At 45.1% G+C, this 25,004-nt stretch overlaps 1 protein-coding gene across 2 annotated transcripts in view; it reads left to right on the forward strand.

Annotated features, from left to right (window-relative positions):
• LOC112115018 (ran-binding protein 10) overlaps positions 1–25,004 on the forward strand; it is a 150,944-nt gene that overhangs the window by 26,098 nt on the left and 99,842 nt on the right. For both annotated transcript variants that reach the window (XM_026653844.1, XM_026653845.1), the window contains exon 3: positions 7,968–8,020. In XM_026653844.1, coding sequence (XP_026509629.1) covers positions 7,968–8,020 — 53 coding nt within the window. The remainder of the gene's footprint in view (positions 1–7,967; positions 8,021–25,004) is intronic.

A 25,004-nucleotide genomic window follows, 5' to 3' on the forward strand; every position in this document is an offset into this window, starting at 1 on the left:
GACTAGATGACCCCTTGAGGTCCCTTCCTGTTCTGTGATTCTATGTTTGGAGTAGCAAACACCTTCCCCTGAATTAAAGCTGTCAGGGGAAGTTGAGGTGGCCCTTGTTCTATTGTTTTTCACTGCAGACTCGCCAGGATAAGTCACTACATTGTTGAATCTGTTTGAAGCCAGAAGGGCTAGAAACTCCACCATTTAAAATGAAAGCTTATGTTCTGCAGGCTTCTGTAAAAACGTGTGGGAGACACTTGAACCCCTGTATTTCTGATGTCCTGTGCCAGGGGATGCCCATGAGTTATGAACAGCGGAAACTTAATAAAATCTTATTGCCCTTTCTCTCACCCCAGGGGCGCATAAAGTGCTTAGAGTATGTCAGTGTGGGCCCCACTGTGGATGCGCATGCACGCAAGATGGGACTTTGTTTGAATAACAGCGTGTGTTGGGGGCATGCACTCTGTGCTGTCTCATGCTCCCTAGAGAGGACGTGGTTGCGGCCATCCATCAGTTCCCTCGTACTGTCTGAGACAGACGCCAGCAAGCGTCCAATCCGTGTCTCTTTTCAGGGACCCTAAATTGAGCCTTTTTCAACTAGCGCAGTGAAGAAATCTTATCTTTACACTTCAATATAAAGGGCATTCCTGAAAAGAAAAATCAGTTGACTTCCCCCTGTACACTTTGTGCCAACCTCCAGCCCTCATGGCAGAATCTATACCCCAGAGTGTAAACCCTTCCTGTCCTGTGACAGGCTTATCCTCAGCAAGGATAGACACGGCTAACGCCTCTCTCGCTAAGGGAGAGCCATATCCCAATACATGTTCTGAGGCAAGTCCTTTCTCTCCAGCACCTGCAGGTCCAGGAACGCTTGGCTCAAGCTAACTCTGCGTGAGCAATCTCTGTGTCACTTGTAACCGTCACCTCTGATTTCTAACCAGTGTGAGGTCGCATATAAACCAACATCTTCCCTCACTCCCTTGAGTACACATCACACTCCAGGATCAGGCAGTGGAAAGAAGGTGAAGAGGATGCCCACAGAGTTGGCACAGACAGCATTGACACTGACCTCCTCACCGTTAGTGAAGTCCCTGGTGCCCAAGACCTCGCTATTGACCACCCCAGTACCTGTTTCAGCTGCCTCGATGATGGCACCTCAGGCTGTGTCACTTCCCAAATGAAAGAGGTTCTTTGTGGACAGCCCAGCATGGGTGAACCCACTCTGAAGATCCTCAACTACTTATTACACTTAAAGCAGACCAGCCTCTTGTTCAGCTCTATTTTAAGGCCCATCTCACAGTGATCCCAGCTTGCCATCCACCTGTACTGTTATGCTCAGACTCTTCTTACCCCATGGTATCAGAGTTTCTCAAAGGGTTATTACAGGTTATCCACCATTCAGAGAATCAACTCCTGCCTGAGACCTCAATACAGTCCTCTTGAGGCTCAAGGAGCCTCCATTCAAACCTCTGTCAGTCTGCTCCTTACACCACCTCACTCTGCAGTTTGGCCTTCCTAGTGGCTATCACTTCAGCCAACAGAGCGTGAGCTTCAGGCACTTGCGGCCAAACTCCCTATACAATATTCCATAGGGACAAGATGGTGCAACCAAAGCTCATTCCTAAGGTAGTTTCAGAACTTCATCTGAACCACCCAATCAATCTGCCTGTCTGCTTCCTGAGGCCACATTCAGCACTGAGAGAAACACTGCACCCCCTAGGTGTATCCAGGACTTTATTATATTGATGGGATCAAACCATTCAGACTGTTGCCCTATCTATTTCTCGCCACAGCCGTGCGTCTAAAGCTTATCTCATCACAAAGGATATGGAAATAGATAACCGTGTGTGTCTCACGGTTACCAGCTGGCTGGTGGACAGTCCCACCAACATCCCTGCTCACTCCCCCAGAACGCAAGCAACATTTTCCTCCTGCTTCAGGAGCGTGCCAGTATCAGATCTGTAAGGTGGCAACCTGGTGTGTCAAACTTTTGTCAAACACGTGCCTGGATTTAGCTGCGAAGGCAGATGTCAAGTTGAAGAGAGCAGTACTACAATGACTGTTCAGCTCCTGTAGCTGAAACTCCTCATTCCCATCATCCAGGGATACTGCTTGCCAGCCCTCTACAGTGGGGTCCACACTAATGTGTACTCAGAGAAGAGAGAATGGTTACTTACCCTATGGTAACTGTGGTTCAAGATGTAGTGAATGTGGATCCTACAACCTGCCCTCCATCCCTGCTTTTCAGAGTCCCCGGCTACCTTGGGCTTTGAATTGCAGCTGCTCTGCTCTTGAAGCCCTCACATAGGAGCATGAGGGGGCACAGGCTTGTGCTGCCCTCACAGACACCTCTATTAAGTCCAGTCTCCCATACATGAGGCATATGTGGACCTAGAGTGGGATCCACACTGACAACACCTCAGAGAATCACAGTGAGGCCAGGTCTACGCTAAAATGTTAGGTCAACTCAGCCACATCACTCAAGGTTGTGAAAAAGCCCCACCCCTTGGCATGTAGTTAAATCCACCTATCCCCAGTGTAGACAGTGCTAGGTCAACAGAAGAATTCTTCCATCAATATAGCTACCACCTCTTAAGGAGGTGGATTAACTATCCCAAAAGGAGAACCCCTCATGTCAGTATAGGTAGGGTCTACACTGAAGCTCTATGGTGGTGCAGCTGTGCTGCTGTTGCGTTTCAAGTGTAGACAAGCCCCAACTGTAGGGCAAGTAACTGTTCTTTTCTGGACCCCAGCTTAGAGCTGGGAATTAACTGGAGTTCGCAGGGCTCATTGAGATGCAGCTTAAACAACTTTTACTATGGAGTCCAGACAAGGGTGGAGGCTGTCAGCACGCCTTCAGTTTGGAGAGCCATAAAGGGCAGAGGCCTAATTCTGGTAATCACTGACATTTTATTAGAAGGGAAGCATATTTGTAGTGCTCTGTTTTCTTGGGGGGGAAAGTGTGTTAACCCATTGGGAAGCCTGCCAACTACTCTGAGCAGCCAGGCTGAGACTGCTAGTGCAGCTGTGCACTTGGAATAAAAGAATTGGCATGGACCGTTCCATTAGCTGCTTCTACGACAAGCTCAGTCACTTGCAAGTTCACTCTCCAGAAATGGTCGTCAACTTTGTGACAGTGTGATAAAAATGTGCCGATACCCTACCAGAAGCAGTTGAGACTGGAAGTTCTTTGGGGCTGGGGCTCTTTCATTCACATATTGTGCGGCACTGACCACGTCATCAGTGCTAAACTAATCAGTTTCCTTGAAGGTTCAAACCTCTCTGCATGTAACTAGGCCTGAGCCCTCAACTTTCCCTGCAGAATGAACTGTCTGATATTTATTTACGTAACACAGGCAGTTATTTCCTTAATACCTTTAGTGGTCAACTGCTGTTTGGGCTAAGCATGATTAAATTGTGACTAAAATCCAAATGCATCACTCAGATAAAATCCTCTTTCTCTGAGTTGCAGTGCCACTATTCTGTAGCACCTTTGTTGAATTTGGAAGCACCTGAAGCCAGTGGCCCTGGGGATGGGGGCTAGCAAAAGTGGGGTGGGCAGCATCTTGTTTCCTTTGCCTGAAGTTCTTAGAGGGGGCTGAGTACCTCTGTTCTATGGCCACGCTAGCAACTTGCCAGGAGCCTGTAGGCAACCTTTGCTTTTGAGCAGTTTTATTTCTGTAAAAGGATCTGATTTTTATTTTTCTCTGACCTTTTGACTCTTACCCTTAAGTTGGTATGTTTAATTGTTTTGCTGTAACTTCCTAGGAGTCACTTTCATTTACTAAACATTGACACTTTCCCAGGGCTTGTCTATACAGGAAGTTAAGCTGAATCAACTAAGGCCTGGTCTGCATTGCCACTTTACAGCGCTGCAACTGTCTCGCCCCCCTGAGCACTGCAAGTTTCAGTGCTGTAAAGTGGCAGTGTAGACAGGGCACCAGCACTGGGAGCCGGGCTCCCAGCACTGGGAGCTACTCCCCTCTTGATGCCGTGACTACACAGCCACGTTAAACCACTGCCACGGCAGCACTTTAATGTTGCTAGTGAAAACATACCCTAAGTGTGAATTTAAAAGTGTACTTTATTTTGGATTTGAATTAAGCTAAAGCCACTTCACTTCTCAATGAAAGTGTCCACACGGGGGTTTAATGTGTGTTTAACAAATGCAATTTGAATTCAGACCTCTAGTTAATTCAGCTTAACTTCCCTTGTATACAAGACCCCAGTGTTTCTATTGAAGTGGAAACCTACAAGGCTTCTTTTTTGCTGGCTTTTTAAAACTTGAATTTCAGGGAAGGAGAGAGTGAACAAATATATAGCTCATGTGCTGAGGCTGAAGTATCTCAGTACAATGAAGGACTATTCTAGGCACCTTCTAACATGCAAGAGGATAGGAGGGGAGAGTAAATCTAAAACATGGAACCAGACTCTTAGAAATCCACATGCAATTTCATATGTAAAAATGTGTATGCACAACTATTGTCTACTTGGAATCATATACTCTGTGGGTTTTTTTTTAAAAAGCTAGTTTACACTGCAAGCAGTTTTAACTTCTAAAAAAGAGTTGTACATAATGTGTATTTGCAACAGCTTCATGGATGATGTAATCATGGACATAAGTATGCATGTAGATCTGGGAAAAGAATATAACTGCTTGCCGTGGACATGTTAGGGAGCTTATATGTCTGGGGCGACACTGAGTTCTTAAAAAATTATCTTAAATTTTTGAGTTTTTCCTACTTGAAGGTCTGGGTGTCTAACTGAAAAAGCTGAGTCCATTTGGGTTACTTAATACATAAACGTTTCACTTCTAATAAACACCATTATAAACCAGTGACTTTAAAAATTGAAACAACTCTTCCATCCTTATGTGGAAGGATGCCACTCATGCACTTTGGGATACATTGATGGAAAACGTTCCAAAGCCCGAGGTCCTCAAGACCTACTTTAGGTATTAGCTCCTCCTGATTTCTCATACTCTAGTGCAGTGTTTCCCAAACTGGGGACGCCGCTTGTGTAGGGAAAGCCCCTGGCGGGCCGGGGTGGTTTGTTTACCTGCCACGTCCGCAGGTCCGGCCGATCACGGCTCCCACTGGCCGCGGATCACTGCTCCAGGCCAATGGGAGCTGCTGGAAGCGGCGTGGGCCGAGGGACGTACTGGATGCCACTTCCAGCAGCTCCCATTGGCCTGGAGCAGCGAACTGCGGCCAGAGGGAGCCGCGATCGGCCGGACCTGCAGATGAGGCAGGTAAACAAACTGGCCTGGCCCACCAGGGGCTTTCCCTACACAAGCGGCGACCCCAGTTTGGGAAACACTGCTCTAGTGGGAAGGAGGATAGTGGATGGTCCTTTAGGTATGCTAGGCCTAGACTGAGGCCTCACTAAAAGTAACCTCTTGAAGCACAGTTGTAGCGTAATATGCAGCCAGTGCAGTTTTTGGCGTGCAGACTTTTCCAGTTGTTGCAGACAGCCTTCCAGTGGCCATGCTACTGTGTGATAAAATACTAGAAAGTGTTTAGTCATGTTTATGTGCCTATCCAGGACTCTAGCGGCTGTACAGTCATTAAACTCAGTAAGTTAAAATGACCAATGACCTCCTGAGCTACCACGCTAGACTGTAGGGAACAACTCTGCAGTTGCAGGGGAACAGACTAGAAAGATTGCTTAATGAATCTTTTCCACCTCAGTATTGCAGAATGCAGCCATAGCTGCAATTAAGGGCTTTTCACAGGTAGTCTCAAGGAGCCGATTGCAGCTGTCACCTAGCTCTAGATGTCAAACAACAAAGTGATGTTCAAATTGAGAGGAGTCCCATATATTTTCCAAAGGAGAGTCATTGCCCAGGCATTGCGCTTCCACATTCAGCTTATGGCGAGGGATGAACGAACAAAATAATTGCAGTTTAGAATCCCTCCGATAAAACTTAAGGTGCATGAGGGAGTTCCCACCTCAGTCTTTTCCAGGTTGAAGTATCAGATAGCTCTGCTGCAGTCTTAGCTAGCCACTGTGATAGCACCAATACAGTAATAGACATCTGAGTGTCTTCAATGCACTGACGGGCTTTACGCAGTGCCACTGTTTCAGTTCATAAGAACATAAGAATAACCATACTGGGTCAGCCTAATGGTCCATCCAGCCTAGTATCCTGTCTTCCAACAGTGGCCAATGCCAGATGCGTCAGAGGGAATGAACAGAACAGGGCAATTATCAAGTGATCCATCCCCTGTCGTCCAGTCCCAGCATCTGGCAGTTTGAGGCTTAGCGGCACCCAGAGCATGGGCTTGCATCCCTGTCCATCTTGGCTAATAGCCAATGATGGACCTGTCCTCCATGAACTTAGCATAAAATCTAAATTGTGAGAGAGATTTGGAGTTGGATGTTTAGTTGTCTTAGCTACAACTGATTAATCACACTTGTACTCTGAGATCCTGATTTAGATTTAGCAGTTTTTCTCCCTTCCTCTTCAAATTCCAGTTCTGTAGTGAAGATGTAACTACTCTTGTTCAAGGCAGTCTATTAAGTGGTGCATGCTAGATAAAGGTGGAAAGACTTAAGTGATAAGTACTCCGTTACCAGCCTTATGTATGTGTGATTACACTGCTCTCAAGTGATATTTGGTCCCTCCAACCTACATGGGGTAGGAGAATAGCTGAGGTCATTTCTATATTAGGAAACTTGTACTAGTGCAATCAAACAGATTTAAAATGGCTCTAATTGAATTGGTGCATACCTTCAAGGTACACTCATTTGAACTGAGTAAAACTTCCTTTAAATCAGTTTAGCTTAACTTGGTAAGTTTCCAAAGCAAACAAGGTTTAAACTGATTTGAGTGAGTCTACATTAGTAGTTTGCACTGGTATAACTAGATACAGTAGTGCAACTTTTCTAATATAGACCAGACCTAAGACTTTAGGAGGACACTGTTAGCTCTGCTTCCCATTTTGGGGGGATTGGAGCAGGCAGCTCCAGAAGTGAAGCCCCTTGCAGGAATCCCTTTTGACTGTGATGTGGATTTACATTGGGTAAAGATCAGTAGCCAATGTGTTGAGTTGCTTAGAATGATCTGATGCTTAAACCTTGTTCGCTCTCTTAGGCCTGGTCTACACTACGGGATTAATTCGGATTTAGCAGCGTTAATTCGAATTAACCCTTCACCCGTCCACACAACAGAGCCATTTAGTTCGAATTAAAGGGCGCTTTAAATCGATTTCTGTACTCCACCTCGACGAGCGGAGTAGCGCCAAAATCGATTTTGTTAATTCGAATTAGGGTTAGTGTGGCCGCCACCACCGAATTAATGTGGTTAAAATTAATGGGGTAGTGTGGCCGCACACCACCGAATTAATGTGGTTAAAAACCAAATTAATGTGCTTAGTGTGGCCGCGCACAATCGAATTTATACAACCTGTTTCCCAAATTCGAATTATCTAAATTCGGATTAATCCCGTAGTGTAGACATACCCTTAGAATAGAATATCAGGGTTGGAAGGGACCTCAGGAGGTCATCTAGTCCAACCCCCTGCTCAAAGCAGGACCAATCCCCAGACCGATTTTTGCCCCAGATCCCTAAATGGCCCCCTCAAGGATTGAACTCACAACCCTGGGTTTAGCAGGCCAATGCTCAAACCACTGAACTATCCCTTCCCCTTTTGTCAGCTGCTTGTAAGTCGTCACTTTATCTTGATGCATGAAAACCAAGAGGCTTGCAGCTGTGATTACTGTGAGGTTCTAGTTTTCATACCAATTAGGAGCTGCAGGAATGTAGCTGCAGTTGGAGAGCAGAGAGGCATCAGTTCCCATGGCTGATTTAAGACATTTTCTCTTTAATTCCAGAAACTAATCAAAATGCTAAGGGAAGTCTCCAGTGAAACACTGCGGTCTAATTTAAAATGGTTTCCTATATTTCTGGAGGGGAGACTCTCCTGTGACTTGACCATTCTGTGTTTAACTAACAGAATTTTGTTTGTTTGAAGGTACATGGGAATAGGACTCTCAGCCCAAGGAGTCAACATGAACAGACTTCCCGGTGAGTCATGTTAAGAATTGTTTGTACGCAGTGTATTAATCTTTGCAGTAAAATCGTATGATTCTCAGAAAAACATGGTCTGTTTCCTCTTCAAGAGGTTGGAAGCAAGGATGCTGTTTGGAGAATGGTACATGTGAGCCATGGATGTGTTTGCATTTTTTAGGGCTGGTCTTCCCAGTCCATGACTGTAAAGCTCTTACTCATTGGTGTGGAACTCCTGGCTGTATGTGGGATACCTGCCTTAAAATGAGTTGGCACTGAATGTGCACATCAAGTTTGAACTCTTTTCTGCTGTTGTAAGACTACTTCACAGAAAGCTTGTGTATTTCTCACACACACACACACGCTTGGGAGCCTTTGCTACTGAGATACTGCCAATTATTATATCGCCTCGTTACTCTTCAGTATTACTTCTTAATGTAAGACCTTTGAGTTAGTGAGTTTTCTTTCTTTAGAAGATGTCAAAATAACACAATATTGTAAATGATTCTTAATAAACAAGAGGGCATTCACTTTTAGACCTTGAGTCCTGGTGACCCGGTTCTTTCAGCTGATTGTTGACATTAGAATGTTTCTGTGTTTAGCAGAAAACATGGGTGGGGGAGAAGGGAGGTGGAAGAATAGAAGGGAAGAGAAGAGGTGATCAGAGGTGGAGGGAGAAGGATTTTTTTTTTAAATGTTTGTTTTCATTAGTGGGACAAATGGATTAGGATAACCAATTGGTTGATATGGCGGTCTATAGTGTTGAAGCACACATAGAAAAGGAGAGGCAAGAGATGCAGGTAAATTCCAGATTATCTGACTAGTTCAGGCGGGCAGTGGCTCTCAACCTTTCCAGACGACTGTATCCCTTTCAGGAGTCTGATTTGTCTTGCGTACCCCCAAGTTTCACCTCACTTAAAAACTACTTGCTCACAAAATCAGACCTGAAAATGCAAGTGTCACAGCTACTAGTACTGAATGATTGCTGACTTTCTCATTTTTACCATATAATTATAAAATAAATCAATTTGGAATATAAATATTGCCCTTACATTTCAGTGTATCGTATATAGAGCAGTATAAACAAGTCATTGTATGAAATTTTAGTTTGTACTGACTTTGCTTTTTATGTAGCCTGTTCTAAAATGAGGCAAATATCTAGAAGATTTGATGTACCCCCTGGAAGATCTCTCTGTACCCCCAGGGGTACGTATATCACATAATGAGAACAGGGGCAAAACTCTGACAAATCTCTGGAAAGTGCAATTCTCAATGATCTGAACTGTGGACAGCTCCATTTGCCTGGACACTTACTGTCTATGAGGCTGGCTTCTTTTTTGTTACTTGTTTGTGGTATTTTTTTTAGTTTGGTAGGATCTTTATCGGAGGTTAGAAATAGCCAATTTTCTCCCAGAAAAGGAAGTGGGAAATAAAGCAGTATAAAATTAAGTCCCAGCATAACAGCCAAAAAGCCTTTCAAGGGAAGGAAATCTTAATGTGTTCAAAGTCTAGGGGGAAAAGTCTGTTGCAGTAACTGGAATGCACAAACTGAAACAAGTGTATCCAAAGCATACAAGAGAAGTCAGAATGATCAGTGCTGGTAAAATAAACCTTAACAAACTGTCTCATTCCCAGGTGGATAATGCCTGTGAATTGACTTCTTATGAAGGACTTTTCCCATCTTCTAGGAGAGCTACTGTGGGAAATCCGTGAAAATCTCCTGCAGCAGGGGGTGGGACATGTAAGGACTCTGGGCTGGAATGTGTCCTGACCCTTGACTCCCCTTCCTGCTGTCACAAGGTCATACTGATCTGTAGCATAGTGGTCAATCATCTCTCAACCAAACCCTCTGGATGGATGGGGTGCACATCTGAGGCCTTAGGATGGGAAATCTATATGCAGCCAGAGGCTGCTAAGGTGTGAAAGATATAGGCTGGTGGCAGAATAGAGTTGGGGAGAATCTGAATGGAGCATTGTGCAAGGTGTTGGGGAGAAGGAAGAATCAGCAGTTGGGACTGAGGGGAAAACTTGACTCTTTCTCCAGCATTGTAAGGGTTAAGAGTGAAGTCAAAAGCAAGAGAACATTTGTGTCTAATCTCAAGCTTAATATTTGCTCTGAGTATCATGTTTATCTTAGAAGTATCACAGGCCACTAGAACATACCGTTTCTATGTTTTACAGCCATACACGTTAAGTTAGAAAAGCAGCTACTGAGGCTTGCCCTGCAGACCAGCATTGCTGTGATCTGTATGTGCCAGCACTGGCAGAGTCAGCTGGGCCTTGGAGTGTGTGTGCGTACGCGTGCCTTCCAGTGACTCCTTTCAGCTAAGCAAAGAGTGGCATTGAGGGGCTACAGAGGTCTGAACCCTTCCTACGCCACATGGTCATTACGATGAGCAAAAGTTCAGAGTCACACATTGCCAAAAAGAAGCAGCTACTGGGTTTCTCTAGTAGCAATCCGTCTCCCAGAACTATCAAATCATACCTGTGTATTGGAAGGGCCTGGTGTTTGACGCATTGTAATGGTTCCTTTTTGGATTATATGTGGGACCCTATGTAGTCTGGGGTTCTGGAATTTCCCGTAGATTCCCACCCCTTTCTCAGAACTGTTTCAGGCTTTCAATGAATTATTTTTCTCACCTGTTTGGTTGCAAAGAGAACCTAACAAACATGAACCAAGTGCAAAGTGATGCAGTAACATCTTGCTGAAACAAAGCTCTGTGTTGTGAACTGGCCCATTCTCTCAGAGGATTAATGTTGAACCCTAATGATAATTGAAAAGTCAACAATTAACTCTTTCACTTCTGATATCTTCAGCAGAATCATCAAACTAATGTGTTTATCCCACAATCTGAAACTGCTTCCCATGACTTCCCAGGTGCAAAAAGGCCCAAGCACCCCCTTACCCTAATGCCAAAACCTCCAGGTTCTCCTTTTTAATTTCTACAAGGCAGTTGTATATGCAGTACAAAATTCTGCAGTGCACTTACAATTAAAAATGATGTAGCCTTGTAAAATTAAAATGTAATATCTTAATAATCCAAGGATAACCATGCTGCTGGAATTCACTTTCATGTTTAATTGAATACAAACTTTTTTTTAACTTCTGCAACTGCTGCAGAATTTCTAATTTGCTGCATGGGCGTGCTGCAGGATCCAGGTGCCATGCTGAAAAATTTAGGTCAAGCTTACCATGCAGTACACAGGCTCTAAACCAGTTCATTAGTTGCAATTTAGGACAGCGTTGTGGTAGAAGGGTTGCCCTTAAAGCTCCCAGGTCACCATGCTATTGGTAGGTAGACTGGGGATAGGCCATGAAGGGCCTTGTAAGCGAAGACAGTTAGTTTGTTTATTTGTGCTAGAGAAGGGGGAGCCAGTGGAAGGATGACATGGTTAAAGCGATGGGGTAGGAAAATGATCTTTGCTGCAGCATTGTGAATGGAGGTGAGTGAGGACAATATTGCATTTGTCAACACCAGAGAAAGGGATGTTGTGGTAATTAGGATGTGAGATGAGAGCCTGGATGAGGGTTTTAGTTTTGTGGCTGAAGAGGAAAAGCCATCTCTTAGAAATGACACACAGAAAGAACCTGCAAGAGGATCTAGAGAGAGATCTGAGTCAAAGATGACACCCAGGTTATGGTCCTTAGTGACTGGCAGGATGGTGGCGATGTCTGCAGTGATGGAGGAAAGATGCAGTGGGAAGAGTAGGAGCTCTGTTTGGCCATGTTGAGCTTGAGCTGCTGGCTAGAATTCCATAAGGAGATGTCAGAGAGAGGCCAAGATTTTAGCTTGGACAGCAGATGGATCTGGAGTAGAAGTAGAGCTATGACTCCTATGCATACAGGGCTGCCTGGGGGGGGCAAGTGGGGCAATTTGCCCCGGGCCCTGCAGGGGCCCCGTGAGCCCTCACCCGGCGGCGGTCCGGGTCTTCGGAGGCATTTCGGTGGCGGGGGGCCCTTCAGTCGCTCCGGGTCTTCGGCAGCATTTTGGCGGCGGGTCCTTCAGTGCTGCCGAAGACGCGGAGCGACTGAAAGGCCTCCCGCTGCCGAAGACCCGGACCGCTACCGGGTGAGTACAAGCGCCGCAGCTTCCCCGCTTTGCCCCAGGCCCCCTGAATCCTCTGGGTGGCCCTGTATGCATAGAGAGGGTGGTTGAATTTGTGTTTGTGGATGAGATCACCCGGGGATAAGGTGTAGAGGGAGAAGAGAAGGGGACCAAGGACAGAGCCCTGTGGAACCCCCATAGAAAATTAGATGGGATGAGGAGGATCTCTGAAAGATACGCTGAAGGAGCAGTTAGAGAGGTTGAAGGATCAGGGATATGGCTACATAGCAGTTGAGAGTGTGCTTCCCAGCGTGGGTAGGGAGATGCACTTGCTCTGCTCGAGCTACTGTGCTCAAAATAGCAGCATGGCTCCAGCAGCCCAGGCTAGCCATCTGTATATGTACCCAGGGTTTTCTGGGGGGGGTATGTACTCGGGTGGCTAGCTTGGGCCACGGCGGCCTCATGGCTATTTTTAGCATGCTAGCTTGACCAGAGCATGCACGTGTCTGCCCACGTTGGGAAGCACATTCCCAGCTGCTTTGTAGACATATACCCCAGAAGAAGACAGTCATGGATGCTGAGAGAGGACAAAATTTCAAAACAAGAGCATGGTCAAAGGTGGTTGCCCGGTCAAGGAGAATGAGGGTGGAGTAGTGGTTCTGAGCTTTGGCTAGGAAGAGGCCATTAGACTTTGAGAGCTGTTTCAGTGGAGTTCCAGGGGTGGATGCTGGATTGGAGAGGGTCTAGGATGGAACTGGAGGAGAGGAACTCCAGACAGTGGTTTGTAGACAGCACATTCCTCCACTGGGTGGATCTGAGTTGGGGGAGACACGTGGGGAAGAAGAGGCACCCCATATTTGCAGCAATTCCCACTGCCAGGCAGGTCTAATTTTAAGTTAGAATTGCCTGGTTTCACCTCTTAACAGCCAATCTGAAGCCTTTGAGTGGACCTGCCTGTTCAGGTTTAAGGTGGACTCTTAACATTTGAAATGTAGTTCTTTGTAGGTAAGTTGTTCACCAGTAAAGGACCAGTTGGTAGCAGTCTGCACTAATCCCTATGACAAAGAGCTCAGACGCACACAGTGGACTTTGCTGAGGGTTCCCTGCTGTGTATTTGTGTAGGCTGTCTTTGCAAGAGGATTCATTTGTATAGCTGGTGTCTTCAAAGCCCCATGCATGTAATTTGTAGAGTTAATTTTCTGGAAATTTTTAATTAGTTCTTGGTCTTTATCTGTTTTAATTCTGTAGCATGCTCCTTTCCATGCATCTCAGTTCAACTGGTCTGCCCAGTCGGTTGTAGGAGAAATGTAATTTTGAAGGAAAAGGGAATAAACGGCTGGAACTGCAAAAGAAACTATCCACATCAACTTGCCATGTTAAACTGAAACGATGAATGCAAATCATTATAGTTCTCCACAACTTCTTGGCACAATATTAATTCAGCTTGTCCATTCACTCATCAGGGCTTTCAGTGTATGTGACTCCTCCCTGTTAGAGGATGTCAATGTCTTTTGAACCACTACATTCCAGTGATTATAGTGAGAGTTATCTGTTCTCAGGTTAACTGAGCTTCACACTGACTGACCACCTTGTTGATAAGTGCTCAGAAATGTGTATTGTAGCATAATGTAAGTACTTCCATGAATTTCTAGGAGACTCCTGCTTTTCCTAATGAAGTGTTTAAAAGCCATATCCTCCAGTCAATATTCAGACATTATTCCATATACCTCAGTGATGGTTTTGAGTAAGAACTGCCAAAATTGACCCTAAGTCTGGAATAGGCCGAGGCAGTAGAATTTCTTTCTTTTGCTGGGGTAGTTGCACTGCAACCAGATTCTTTCCCTTAAACTTGCTTATTAAAAATTGGTCAATTTTCTCTTCACCTGACAGCCATCTATCAGGGCAAGCTGTGACCGGAAATCACATCTAAATACCACAACCAGCTTTCCTTGCTGGCCAGACAAAACAAAATAAGCCCCTCAAACCAAAATAAGAGTGCTGTCTACATGGGTTGCACTGTTCTAATTAAATCAGTTTTAAAATCGAATTTAAATTTAAGTGGTGCAACTTTTGCATGTAGACTAGGCTTTAGGTTTGAGCTATACAGATTTTGAACTAGTATAGCTAATTCAGTTAGGGATGATCTTTTTTTTAACCAAAAGAGTTGATTCTGGTACAAGTCCCCTGTGTGACTGCAGTTATGCTGGTATAAAGGCGCTTTATACTGGTATAGTTTATTCCCCCTTCCCATACAGGAATAGCTGTATTGCGTATAAACACCTTTATAACTGTATAACTGTGTCCACACTGAGGGATGTACCTCTTTAATTATACTTAAAGCAGTACAGCCTTTTGTACAGACAAGGCCTTAGTTTTTCATTTCCTTCTGTAGTTTCTTAACCTATGACATTTATTTAGTTTTTTTAAAACCCTGTAGGTTCTGCTGAAAAGCATAGTTTCATATAAGTGAGAGAATACGTACAACCTGCTTTCATTCCTTTAACAGTGGGCACCGTGAAATTTCATTCTTTAGAGTATGTCTAGGGAATACTGTACTGGTTTCTGAACAGATTTCTCTGTATCTCTTTGAATTTTATTTTGTCCTTCTGGCTGCTATGTCATTATACTTCAAATCAGTTTCCAGCTACATGGGAAACTTTCATCCAAACTGAAAACTTTAAAAAAAGTTTTTATTGAAAAAGTTGTTCTATTAGGATCTTATCAAATATGCAAATGTCTTGTTAGCTTTTTAGATAATTGTTCTCAGTGAAGATACTTTTCAGGGTGTTTAAATCGTAACCAGTGATATTTTGCACTTACATAGCCTTTCATCTGAGGATACAAAATAACTACACAAACACTAAGCGTCACAACTGCCCTGTGAAGTAAGTAGTAATTATCTGTTTTATGGATGTATAAACTGAGTTTATGAATGTTTAGTAACTTGATTAAGAGGACATCAGTAAGTCGCTCTAAAACTTTTGTTATGCCTAGCTCATTACCCAGACTAATGACATATTTAAATACTTTCCTCAGATGAGATGCACTGGCTGTCTGTGGGGAGGGAGGTAGAACCCAGTCTTGAAGGTCATTTACCTAGTACAGAACAGCTTTTTCTTTCTGGGGTTGAGAGTTAACTGATTGCGAATGGAACTAGAACCCACAGACTGCATGGAAACTACTGTCTGATGAGCTTTAGGCACAAAATGTGGCCGTCTGCTTTTTGAATGTCTTTGTACTGTTTATATGCAGTGTTGTTATAGCTGTGTCAGTCCCAGGATATTCGAGAGACAAGGTGGGTGAGGTGAGGTAATATTTGTACTGTTACGTTAATTCTGGAATCTGCTTGCTGAATGACTGTGGGTCTTTTTTCTGAGGGTGATACGTGCAGTGAGGATGTTCGAGGATGTAGTGAATGTTCAAGACCTTCGGTTAGCATTTAACTGCTGGGTTTGAGCCCGTGAACCTGTTTATGAAGTCATGTGCAGATCAGCCTTTCAGGAGAGATCTGTGGACATTATTAGAGTGAGCTCATGTGATCTATGCTATACTCATTGAATAGCAATGCATTAGAGCTCAGTTTGTTGTTTAACCTTTTCAGGGCTGATAAGAAATGTATCTGAGAGACAAGGTGGGTGAGGTAATATTTTTTTATTGGACTAACTTCTGTTGGCGAGAGAAACAAGCTTTCAAGCTTACACAGCTCGAAAGCTTGTCTCTCTCACCAACAGTTGGTCCGATAAAAGATATTAATTACCTCACCCACCTTGTGTCTCTAGTATTCTAGGACAGGGGAGGGCAAACTACAGCCTGTGGGCCGGATCGGGCCTGTCAGGGCTTTCAATCCGGCATGCAGGACTGCCAGCCCCATGGCGCAGTGGGGCTAAGGCAGGCTCCCTGCCTGCCCTGGCCCCGCGCCACTCCTGGAAGTGGCCGGCACCACGTTCCTGTGGCCCCTGGGGCAGTGGGGGCAGAGGGCTCCGTGCGCTGCCCTTGCCTGCAGGCACCGCCCCCCCGCAGCTCCCATTGGCCAGGAACCGTGGCAATGGGAGCTTTGGGGGTGGTACCCACAGGTTAGGGCAGCGCATGGCAAAACCGCCTGCCCCACCCCACCCCCAGGAGCCACTGCTGGGTATGCTGGCCACTTCCGGGAGCGGTGCGGGGCCAGGGCAGGCAGGGAGCCTGCCTTAGCCCCGCTGCGCGCCGCTGCCACCCCAGAGCTGCTCGTGGTAAGCAGCACTGGGCCGGAGTCTGCACCCCGAGTCCTTCCTGCCCCCTAACCCCCTGCCTTGAGCCCCCTGCTGCACCCCTCCTGCACCCCAACCCCTTGCCCTGAGCCCCTTCCCGCACCCCACCCACCTGCCCCAGCCCTACATTCATGGCCCTGCATACAATTTCCTCACCCAGATGTGGTCCTCAGGCCAAAAAGTTTGCCCACCCCTGTCCTAGGACCAACATGCTTACAACAGCCCTGCATACAGCAAATATATCTGGTAGTAATTTTCAAAAGAATGTTGAGTCAAGTGACTTGAGTATCAGGAAATGTGCCAGGTGTAGTCCACAACCAGGTCTTTCCCAGCAAAGACACTGACAGGGCTCACTGAGAAATGCCAGGTTCAGTGCCAAAGGCTTCAGGCCTCTGATGCTGCTTCTTTCCAAGATGGGCTTTTTGGCCTCTAGTGGGTGACAATGGCTGCCAAGTTTGGCTTGTCCAGACCCTTCCTATGTTGCTTGTGCTGTCCTAGTGTTACTTTAGAAGACCAGTCTTCTTCGCTAAGCGCTCTGACAAGACAGCTCTCTAGCCATGGCAATGATAGGCCGGCCACACCAGTGCCAGAACTTTCTCACTGGCGGTAGCAGGGAGCATCTCTGCAGAGCGTCCCTCCCACATTAAGCCAAGAGGCACTTTGCCTTCAGGATTCCATGTCAACGACTGCTTTCCCTGTGGAGGAACACTTTGGCACTCACGGTTCCAGGGCAGGACATCTGCTTCATCCTGAATTTGCTTTGGCTGAATGAGAGCAGGGTGGAGTACTTGGGAAATGGATCTGAGCCGATGGATATATGGTTTGGAAGCAAGCTGAGCACTTTCCAGAACAACCGAACATAAGAATGGCCTTAATGGTCTATCGAGCCCAGTGTCCTGTCTTCTGTCAGTGGCCACTGCGAGGTGCTTCAGAGGGAATGAACAGAACAGGGCAATTATCAAGTGATAAATCTTCTGTCATCCAGTCCCAGCATCTGGCAGTCAGACTTGGGAACACCCAGAGCATGGGGTTGTATCCCTGACCATCTTGGCTAATAGCCATTAACGGACCTATCCTCCATGAATTTAGCTAATTCTTTTTCAATCCAGTTATAATTTTGGCTTTCAACATCCCCTGGCAATGAGTTGCATAGGTTGACTGTGTGTTGTGTGAAGTACTTCCTTTTGTTTGCTTTCAACATGTTGCTTTTTAATTTCATTGGATGAATCCCTAGTTTGTATGTTATGTGAAGGCGTAAATAACACTTCCTTATTCACTTTCTCCTCCCCATTCATGATTTTATAGACCTCTATCATATCCCCCTTTAGTCATCTCTTCCAACCTGAACAGTCCCAGTCTTTTTAATCTCTCCTCATATGGAAGCTGTTCCATATCCATAATCATTTCTGTTGCTCTTCTCTGTACCTTTACTATTTCTAATATATCTTTTTGGTGATGGGGTGACTAGAACTGCACACAATGTTCAAGGTGTCTGTATACTCTGGGTTGATACATGATGATATTTACTGTCTTATTGTCTATCCCTTTCCTAATGGTTCCCAACATTCTGTTTGCTTTTTTGACTGCTGCTTCACATTGCGTGGATGTTTTCCGGGAGCTATCCACAATGACTCCAAGATGACTTTTTTGAGTGATAACAGCTAATTTAGATCCCATCATTTTGTATGTTGGGATTACGTTTTCCAATGTGCATTACTTTGCATTTATCAACATTGAATTTCATCTGCCGTTTTGTTGCCCAGACACCCAGTTTTGTGAGCTCCCTTTGTAACTCTTCTCAGTCTGCTTTGGACTTAACTATCCTGAGTAATTTTATATCATCTGCAAACTTTGCCACCTCACTGTTTACCCCTTTTTTCTAGAACATTTATGAATATGTTGAATAGGACTGGTCCCTGTACAGATCCATGGGGGATACCACTATTTCTCCCTCTCCATTCTGAAAAATGGCCATTTATTTCTACCCTTTGTTTCCTGTCTTTTAACCAGTTACTGATCCATGAGAGGACCTTCCCTCTGATCCCATGACTGCTTGGTTTACTTAAGGGCCTTTGGGTGAGGGACCTTGTCAAAGGCTTTCTGAAAGTCCAAGTACATAATATCCACTGGATCACCCTTGTCCACATGTTTGTTGGCCCCCACAAATAATTCTAATACACCTCTACCTCCATATAATGCTGCCTTCAGGAGTCAAAAAATCTTACTGCGTTATAGGTGAAACCGTGTTATATTGAACTTGCTTTGATCCACTGGAGTGCGCAGTGCCCCCCCCAGAGCACTGCTTTACCGCGTTATATCTGAATTCATGTTATATTGGGTCGCGTTATATCAAGGTGTATATTGGTGAGGCATGATTTTCCTTTACAAAAGCTGTGTTGACTGTTCCTCAACAAATCGTGTTCATACATGTGTCTGGTAGTTCTGTTTTTTACTATAGTTTTGACCAATTTGCTTGGTACTGAAGTTAGACTTACCAGCATGTAATTGCCAGGATTGCCTCTGGAGTCTTTTTTAAAAATTAGTGTCATAGTATCTACCCTCCAGTCACCTGGTGCATACCACAGTTAGTAGTTCTGCAATTTCATATTTGAGTTTTTTCAGAACTCTTGGGTGAATACCATCTGGTCCTGGTGACTTATTCCTGTTTAATTTATCAGTTTGTTCCAAAACCTCTTCAATCTGGGACAGTTCCTCAGATTTGTCACCAAGAAAGAATGGCTGAGGTGTGGGAATCTCCCTCACATCCTCTGCAGTGAAGACCAATGAAAAGAATTCATTAGCTTCTCTGCAACGGCCTTGTCTTCCTTGAGTGCTCCTTTAGCACCTCGGTCGTCCAGTGGCCCTGCTGAGTGTTTGCCCTTCTTCCTGCTTCTGATGTACTTCAAAAAAAATTTGCTGTTAGTTTTTGTGTCTTTTTCTAGTTGCTCTTCAAATTCTTTTTTGGCCTGTCTAATTACACTTGATTTGCCACAGTTTATGCTCCTTTCTATTTCGTAGTCTAGTGAGAGGCTTGCATTGAAGACGGGGTGTGGTGTGCAATGCAGTTGGCAAACCTGGAAATAGTTTGGGTTCCTCGAGCCACACTGTCATCTCTGGGTGATTGTTAAAGCAGACCTTGCATGGCATTTGGTAGACGTTTGCCTAGAGCTGGCCCGAGTGTTCTCAGCTCTTACCTCTAAGTTTTGACAGCTATGCTGACTCATCTAATTTTTGTCTCCTTTTCTGTTCTACAGTAGAACACTTAGCATCCAGGATCATAACTAACACATGGGAGATGCTTGGAAATTGTATAACACTTTTCCCCATTTTGGAGTGGATCAGGATTTGAACCTGGATCTGCACATGGAAACTGACTGCCACTTTTGCATCCTGATCATGAGATTCCTTGAGGTTGGATAAGTGATCCTATTCCAGAGTGGGATCTTAACACAGCCTACTGAAAACAGCCTGTAACAGATCTGTATTGGTCAAACTGAGATGTAGGTGTTTCCCTGCCCTTTACTGGATTGTCTCAAATTCTCTTAAGGGAGACGAGGTACATGAGGTAATATCTTTTATTGGACAAACTTTTGTTGATGAAAGACGCAAGCTTTCGAGCTTACATAAAATCAGTTGAAACGTAAAGGTCAATGGGGACACGTGTTGTAGAACAGTCCATGGTGCACGAACCTGCAAGCACAATTTCTGGGATGCACAGTGCTGAGTACCTGTGTCTATTTGAGGAAGGTACAAACTTTCATCACATGGTTTGATTACTGGTTACTGTTTCTCATCAACATGTTATGTTGATTTTTTATTTTGAAACCTGTTATTCCTATGTCTAATTCCTCTATGGTAAAGCTAAACCCTTTTAGTACTTCCTTTCTGTATCCTGTTAAAACACTAACCAGTGTGTGTCTGTTTTCTGGGGAAACATTTTTAAAAAGTGAGTACTGTAATGACCAGAAGGAGGTGAGAAGAGTAGCTGCCCAATTCTGCACTCTGTTAATACTGAAGCCAAGCTGTGAGCTACGCTGTGTTACACAAATCCATTTAGAACCGTTTAGTGTTGGGGTGCATCGTGCAAAACAATTTTTTGAAGCTTGAAGTGCTAGTTTAACTCTTCTGCACAAGACTTCATCTCCTCTGCAGCTGGACTGTGCTTGGAATGATGAATGAATAAGATGGGCTTTAATCCAGCTGGAAGAGCTGTTTAAGGTTACCTGCTGTAACTTTACCCCATTGAGAAGATTTGGAAATTACAGGCTACCTTAATAGGCTTTAAAAAAAAAACAAAAAACCTTTAAGATTACATAGAAAAATGATTCAGTTCTTTGGTCCCTATGTGTGCAGTAAGGAACTGCAGTCTTCCCGGCCACGCTGATGCTGCATTAACAAGTAAACATCAGTAGGATTCTTCTGTAGGCTGCCTTGTTTATTTACTCACCCTGTTTCTCTGCCAGCATCCCTTATAGCCCTAACTAGGACAACCAAACTAAGCCCAACGAGACAGTTGGCAGCTTGCCAGAAACTAAAGGGTTGTACCTAAGCTGAATAAAATGGAGGAGATTTGAATCCTCCCCATCATTAATATGGAAATGAGATTCACAGATTCCAAGGCCAGAAGAGACCATTGTGATCATCTAGTCTGACCTGTAGAGCACAGGCCAGAGACCTTCCCCACAATGGTTCCTAGAGCAGATACTTTAGAAAAACCTCCAGTCTTGTTTTAAAAATTGTCAGTGACGGAGACTCCACCACGGCCCTTGGTAAATTGTCCCAATGATTAATTACTCTCACCGTTTAAAATTTCTGCCTTATTCCCAGTCTCAATTTACCTAGCTTCAACTTCCAGCGATTGGATCATGTTAGACCTTTCTCTGCTAGATTGTAGTACCATTATTAACTATTCCCCATGATATGGGCCATGGAGACAACAGGTTGTCACATGCAATGCTCAGTCTTTAGCCAAGTGTCCTTACTACTCCCTTCGAGAGAGGATTTTCACAGCATTTCATCTGCAGTCCCCTGCAGCTCTGTGAAAGTAGCGATGGGCTTCATTGTTGGTGTTCGTGGGTGATGTTTGGTAACTGGCTCCTGCTGAAGATCTTGACCTCCTTCCTCGAATGCATTTACTCACGTCCCATACCTTATTCTTGGTATCGCAATATCCCTTTCACAAGTCATCAGTGCAGCCCCAACAGTGTCCTGGGCACTTCAGACATAGGAAAGTGCTCCTTGCACCAAAGAGGTTAAAATCTAAATCAGGCAGCGTAGGAAGAGAAATACTGATGTAAAACTAAATACACCTCTACCCCGATATAACGCGACCCGATAGAACACGAATTCGGATATAACGCGGTAAAGCAGTGCTCCGGTGGATCAAAGCAAGTTCAATATAACGCGGTTTCACCTATAACACGGTAAGATTTTTTTGGCTCCCGAGGACAGCGTTATATCGGGGTAGAGGTGTACCACCAATTAAACCTTTTGGCAACCCCAAGCACTGGTAAACAAACCCTAGATTGACATGGCTCTGACTGTGTAGATCAGGGGTTCTCAAACTGGGGGTTGCAAAGGTATTATATGGGGGTCGCAAGTACATGCATAAAACAGAGCATCTGCTATAAAATATGTAGTTTAATCTAGTGTTTTAGAAAATTACACACACCTTTCCCTCACAATATAGTGTATTTACTTCAAAAAGTATTGTAAACTTATAAAGCAGTAATTGTTGTTCCTAAACAAAATATATGTTTGTAGCATCACCACTTTAAGGAAATTGGCCTCTTGGGCCTGGTCCACACTAACCCCCCACTTCGAACTAAGGTACGCAAATTCAGCTCCGTTAATAACGTAGCTGAATTCGAAGTACCTTAGTTCGAACTTACTGCGGGTCCAGACGCTGCAGGCAGGCTCCCCCGTCGATGCCGCATACTCCTCTCGCCGAGCTGGAGTACCGGCGTCGACGGCAAGCACTTCCGGGATCGATCCCAGAAGATCGATCGCTTACATCCGGACCAGGAAGTAAGTATAGACGTACCCTTGGGATTGTGGGATTGTGCACTCAGGTTTGTTGTCTTGAGACTAAAAGGGTGGGACTGAGACAGCATTAGAGGGCTTGATTGTTCAACAGCTGAAGAGCTGCACTAAACTACAGACCAATCAGAACACTATCAGCAAAAAAAAAATAATTTTTAATGTAACAGTCAGACACCCAGGCAGGGTGGTGCTGGGGGAATGTGTGCTTGCGGGGGTTATAGCCACCTCAAAATTTGTCTTAGCCCCCTGTAAACCCCCCTCTTAGTGGTCAAACATTACACAGAAGTAAGGGGGGAGAGGGATAGCTCAGTGGTTTGAGTATTGGCCTGCTAAACCCAGGGTTGTGAGTTCAATCCTTGAGGGGGCCATTTAGGGAACTGGGGTAAAAATCTGTCTGGGGATTGGTCCTGCTTTGAGCAGGGGGTTGGACTAGATGACCTCCTGAGGTCCCTTCCAACCCTGTTATTTTATGAAGGTATGGCATTGCCACCTGCAATTCTGCGCTGCTGCTGGTGGCGGTGCTGCTGGTGGCGGTGCTGCCTCCAGAGCTGGGCGTCTGGCCAGCAGCTACCACTCTCTGGCTGCCCAGCTTTGAAGGCAGCGCTGCTGCCAGCAGCGGCACAGAAGTAAGGGTGTCAATGGAGAGCTAAGTCTACTTTGAAAAGTGATATTGACAACATTTCTTTGCGCCCCTCCCTCAGTATTAAACAGTAACTGTTTAAAAAAAATTTTTTTCCTGCTTATAACTAATTTGAAAGTGGTGAGAAGGTAAATTCATTTTAAAAAATAGGGTTATACATTTAGGATTTAAATAGTGTTAAATATAAAAAATGTGCTTTTAATTTATTGGGGGGGGGTCTCATTCAGAGGCTTGCTGAGTGAAAGGGGTCGCCAGTACAAAACGTTTGAGAACCCCTGGTGTAGGTGCTCTAAAGACATAGCAGGTGTGCCAGTACAGTAGGCAAACAGTAGTTCTGACAGCAGATGGAGGGTGTAAAATGACTTCCCTGTCCCTTTTGCAGTTGAACCCTGGGAGTTGGCTTAATTTTTCTATGGATCCTTGCTGCTCATCCTTCACCTGCTCTGCTCCTGTGAAACCCTAGCAGGCGTGTTTTTCCAGCCCTTTCCCATTGATAGACCTGTTCCAGGCGCAGTGTGTGAAAATGTGCCAGCTCTTGTTCTAGTGGGAAGTCAGAAATGGTTCCTCAGGAATACATTGTAGTTAGGGATTCCCACATTTACCTGCCTGAAACAGTGGATATGGTGCCTAGTTTGTATTTATGAATCCCTCGCTCTTTAGCGTGCAAGCAGCAGTCAGTCAGTTGTAGAGGAAGGTGGGAAACCCTCTCAACAAGTCACTTGGCCTATTGTGCCATGCTCTAAGATGCGGAGTGCCTTTCTGAGCCCACAAGCCATCAACTTGGTCCCTGAAGCATGAACTTTGGGTTTTTACACCAGGAATTTGTTGTGTTTGATTCTGCCAATCCTGTGGCAGTGAGTTCCATGGAGTGACTGTACACGCTGCATGAAGTGGCATGGCATTCCTGTCTCTGTTCTGAACTCGCATGTCAGTACCTTGTTCTCCGTTCATGGAACTGATTATAATTATAAAGACCAGTGAGAATGAAACAGTCCCCTTCAAGCTCTTCCTTCTTGGCTTAAAAAATCCTAGTTTTTGTGATATGACGCCTTGTTTTTTAAGTTGGTGAACAAGGCTGTTCTGTGCATGAACCCGCATATTTAATTGGTGCAAAGGCTTTTCTGTCCCTCGGCCTGAGTTGTACTGGACAAAGGAATAGAAGCCACCACAAAAATGCAGCTGATGTCTGACCTTACCCTGTCCTATTTTACCTTGCAAGCAGGTAAAACCCCAGCTGAGTTGTGCTGAAGGGAATGGTACGTTAATGTACCTGGAGTAAAGCTTTAGGAAAGGAAAATCCCTTAACTCCCCTGCCCTCTCCCCCCAAATGCTTCCATGTGTTGCTGCTTCTTGTGGAAGACCCTACCCGAAAGAACAGAATTGCTCCCAAAAGGCCTGTTGATCGCTGCATGGCTCATGATGGCAGCGAGTTCAACCTATGTATAGTCCTTCCTGGAGGTGCTACGCTGAGGGAGTACATGAGATGTATATTTTTAAATGGTGAGTACATCCATTCCCTCTCCCCCACACATTCCAAATGCTGTAACATACCAGATAAGCAAGTTATTCTAACCACTACAGCAACAGCATTCAGGAAGTCCTTACCCGGGGATCCAAAATGAATTCCTCACCAGTGATCACTATCTGATTCGGGGGGCCAGTGGACCCAGCACAGCAGCACTTGGGCAAATCAGTTAGTGTGCCTGTGCTCAGCATGTGGATCTGTGCGCTTCAGTCAGCAAGTAGTAGCGTGCTAGGTACTGGAGATTCACCGTCATCTCCGTGCCAGGGGTCAAAGTGATCACTGGCACACTGTGGGAGGGAAGGTCTCCCTTCCCCCGACCCCAGTCAGCCTCATCAGAGGTGTCCTGGGTATCCCATTTTGGCCTAGCTTGGCAGGACCTCTGTTTTTGGTCTTCACCTCTTCCTAGAAAGTTCTGCTAACGTGATTTGGTTTAAGGAGTCCTTCCTTCCTGCCAGACCTGCATGGTCTCTAAACATCCAGAAGAGTGAGGATCCTACTCACA

The sequence above is a fragment of the Terrapene carolina genome, unplaced genomic scaffold (genome assembly GCF_002925995.2).
Source record: "Terrapene carolina triunguis isolate 2854851 unplaced genomic scaffold, T_m_triunguis-2.0 Scaffold166, whole genome shotgun sequence".
Classification (NCBI taxonomy): domain Eukaryota; kingdom Metazoa; phylum Chordata; order Testudines; family Emydidae; genus Terrapene; species Terrapene triunguis.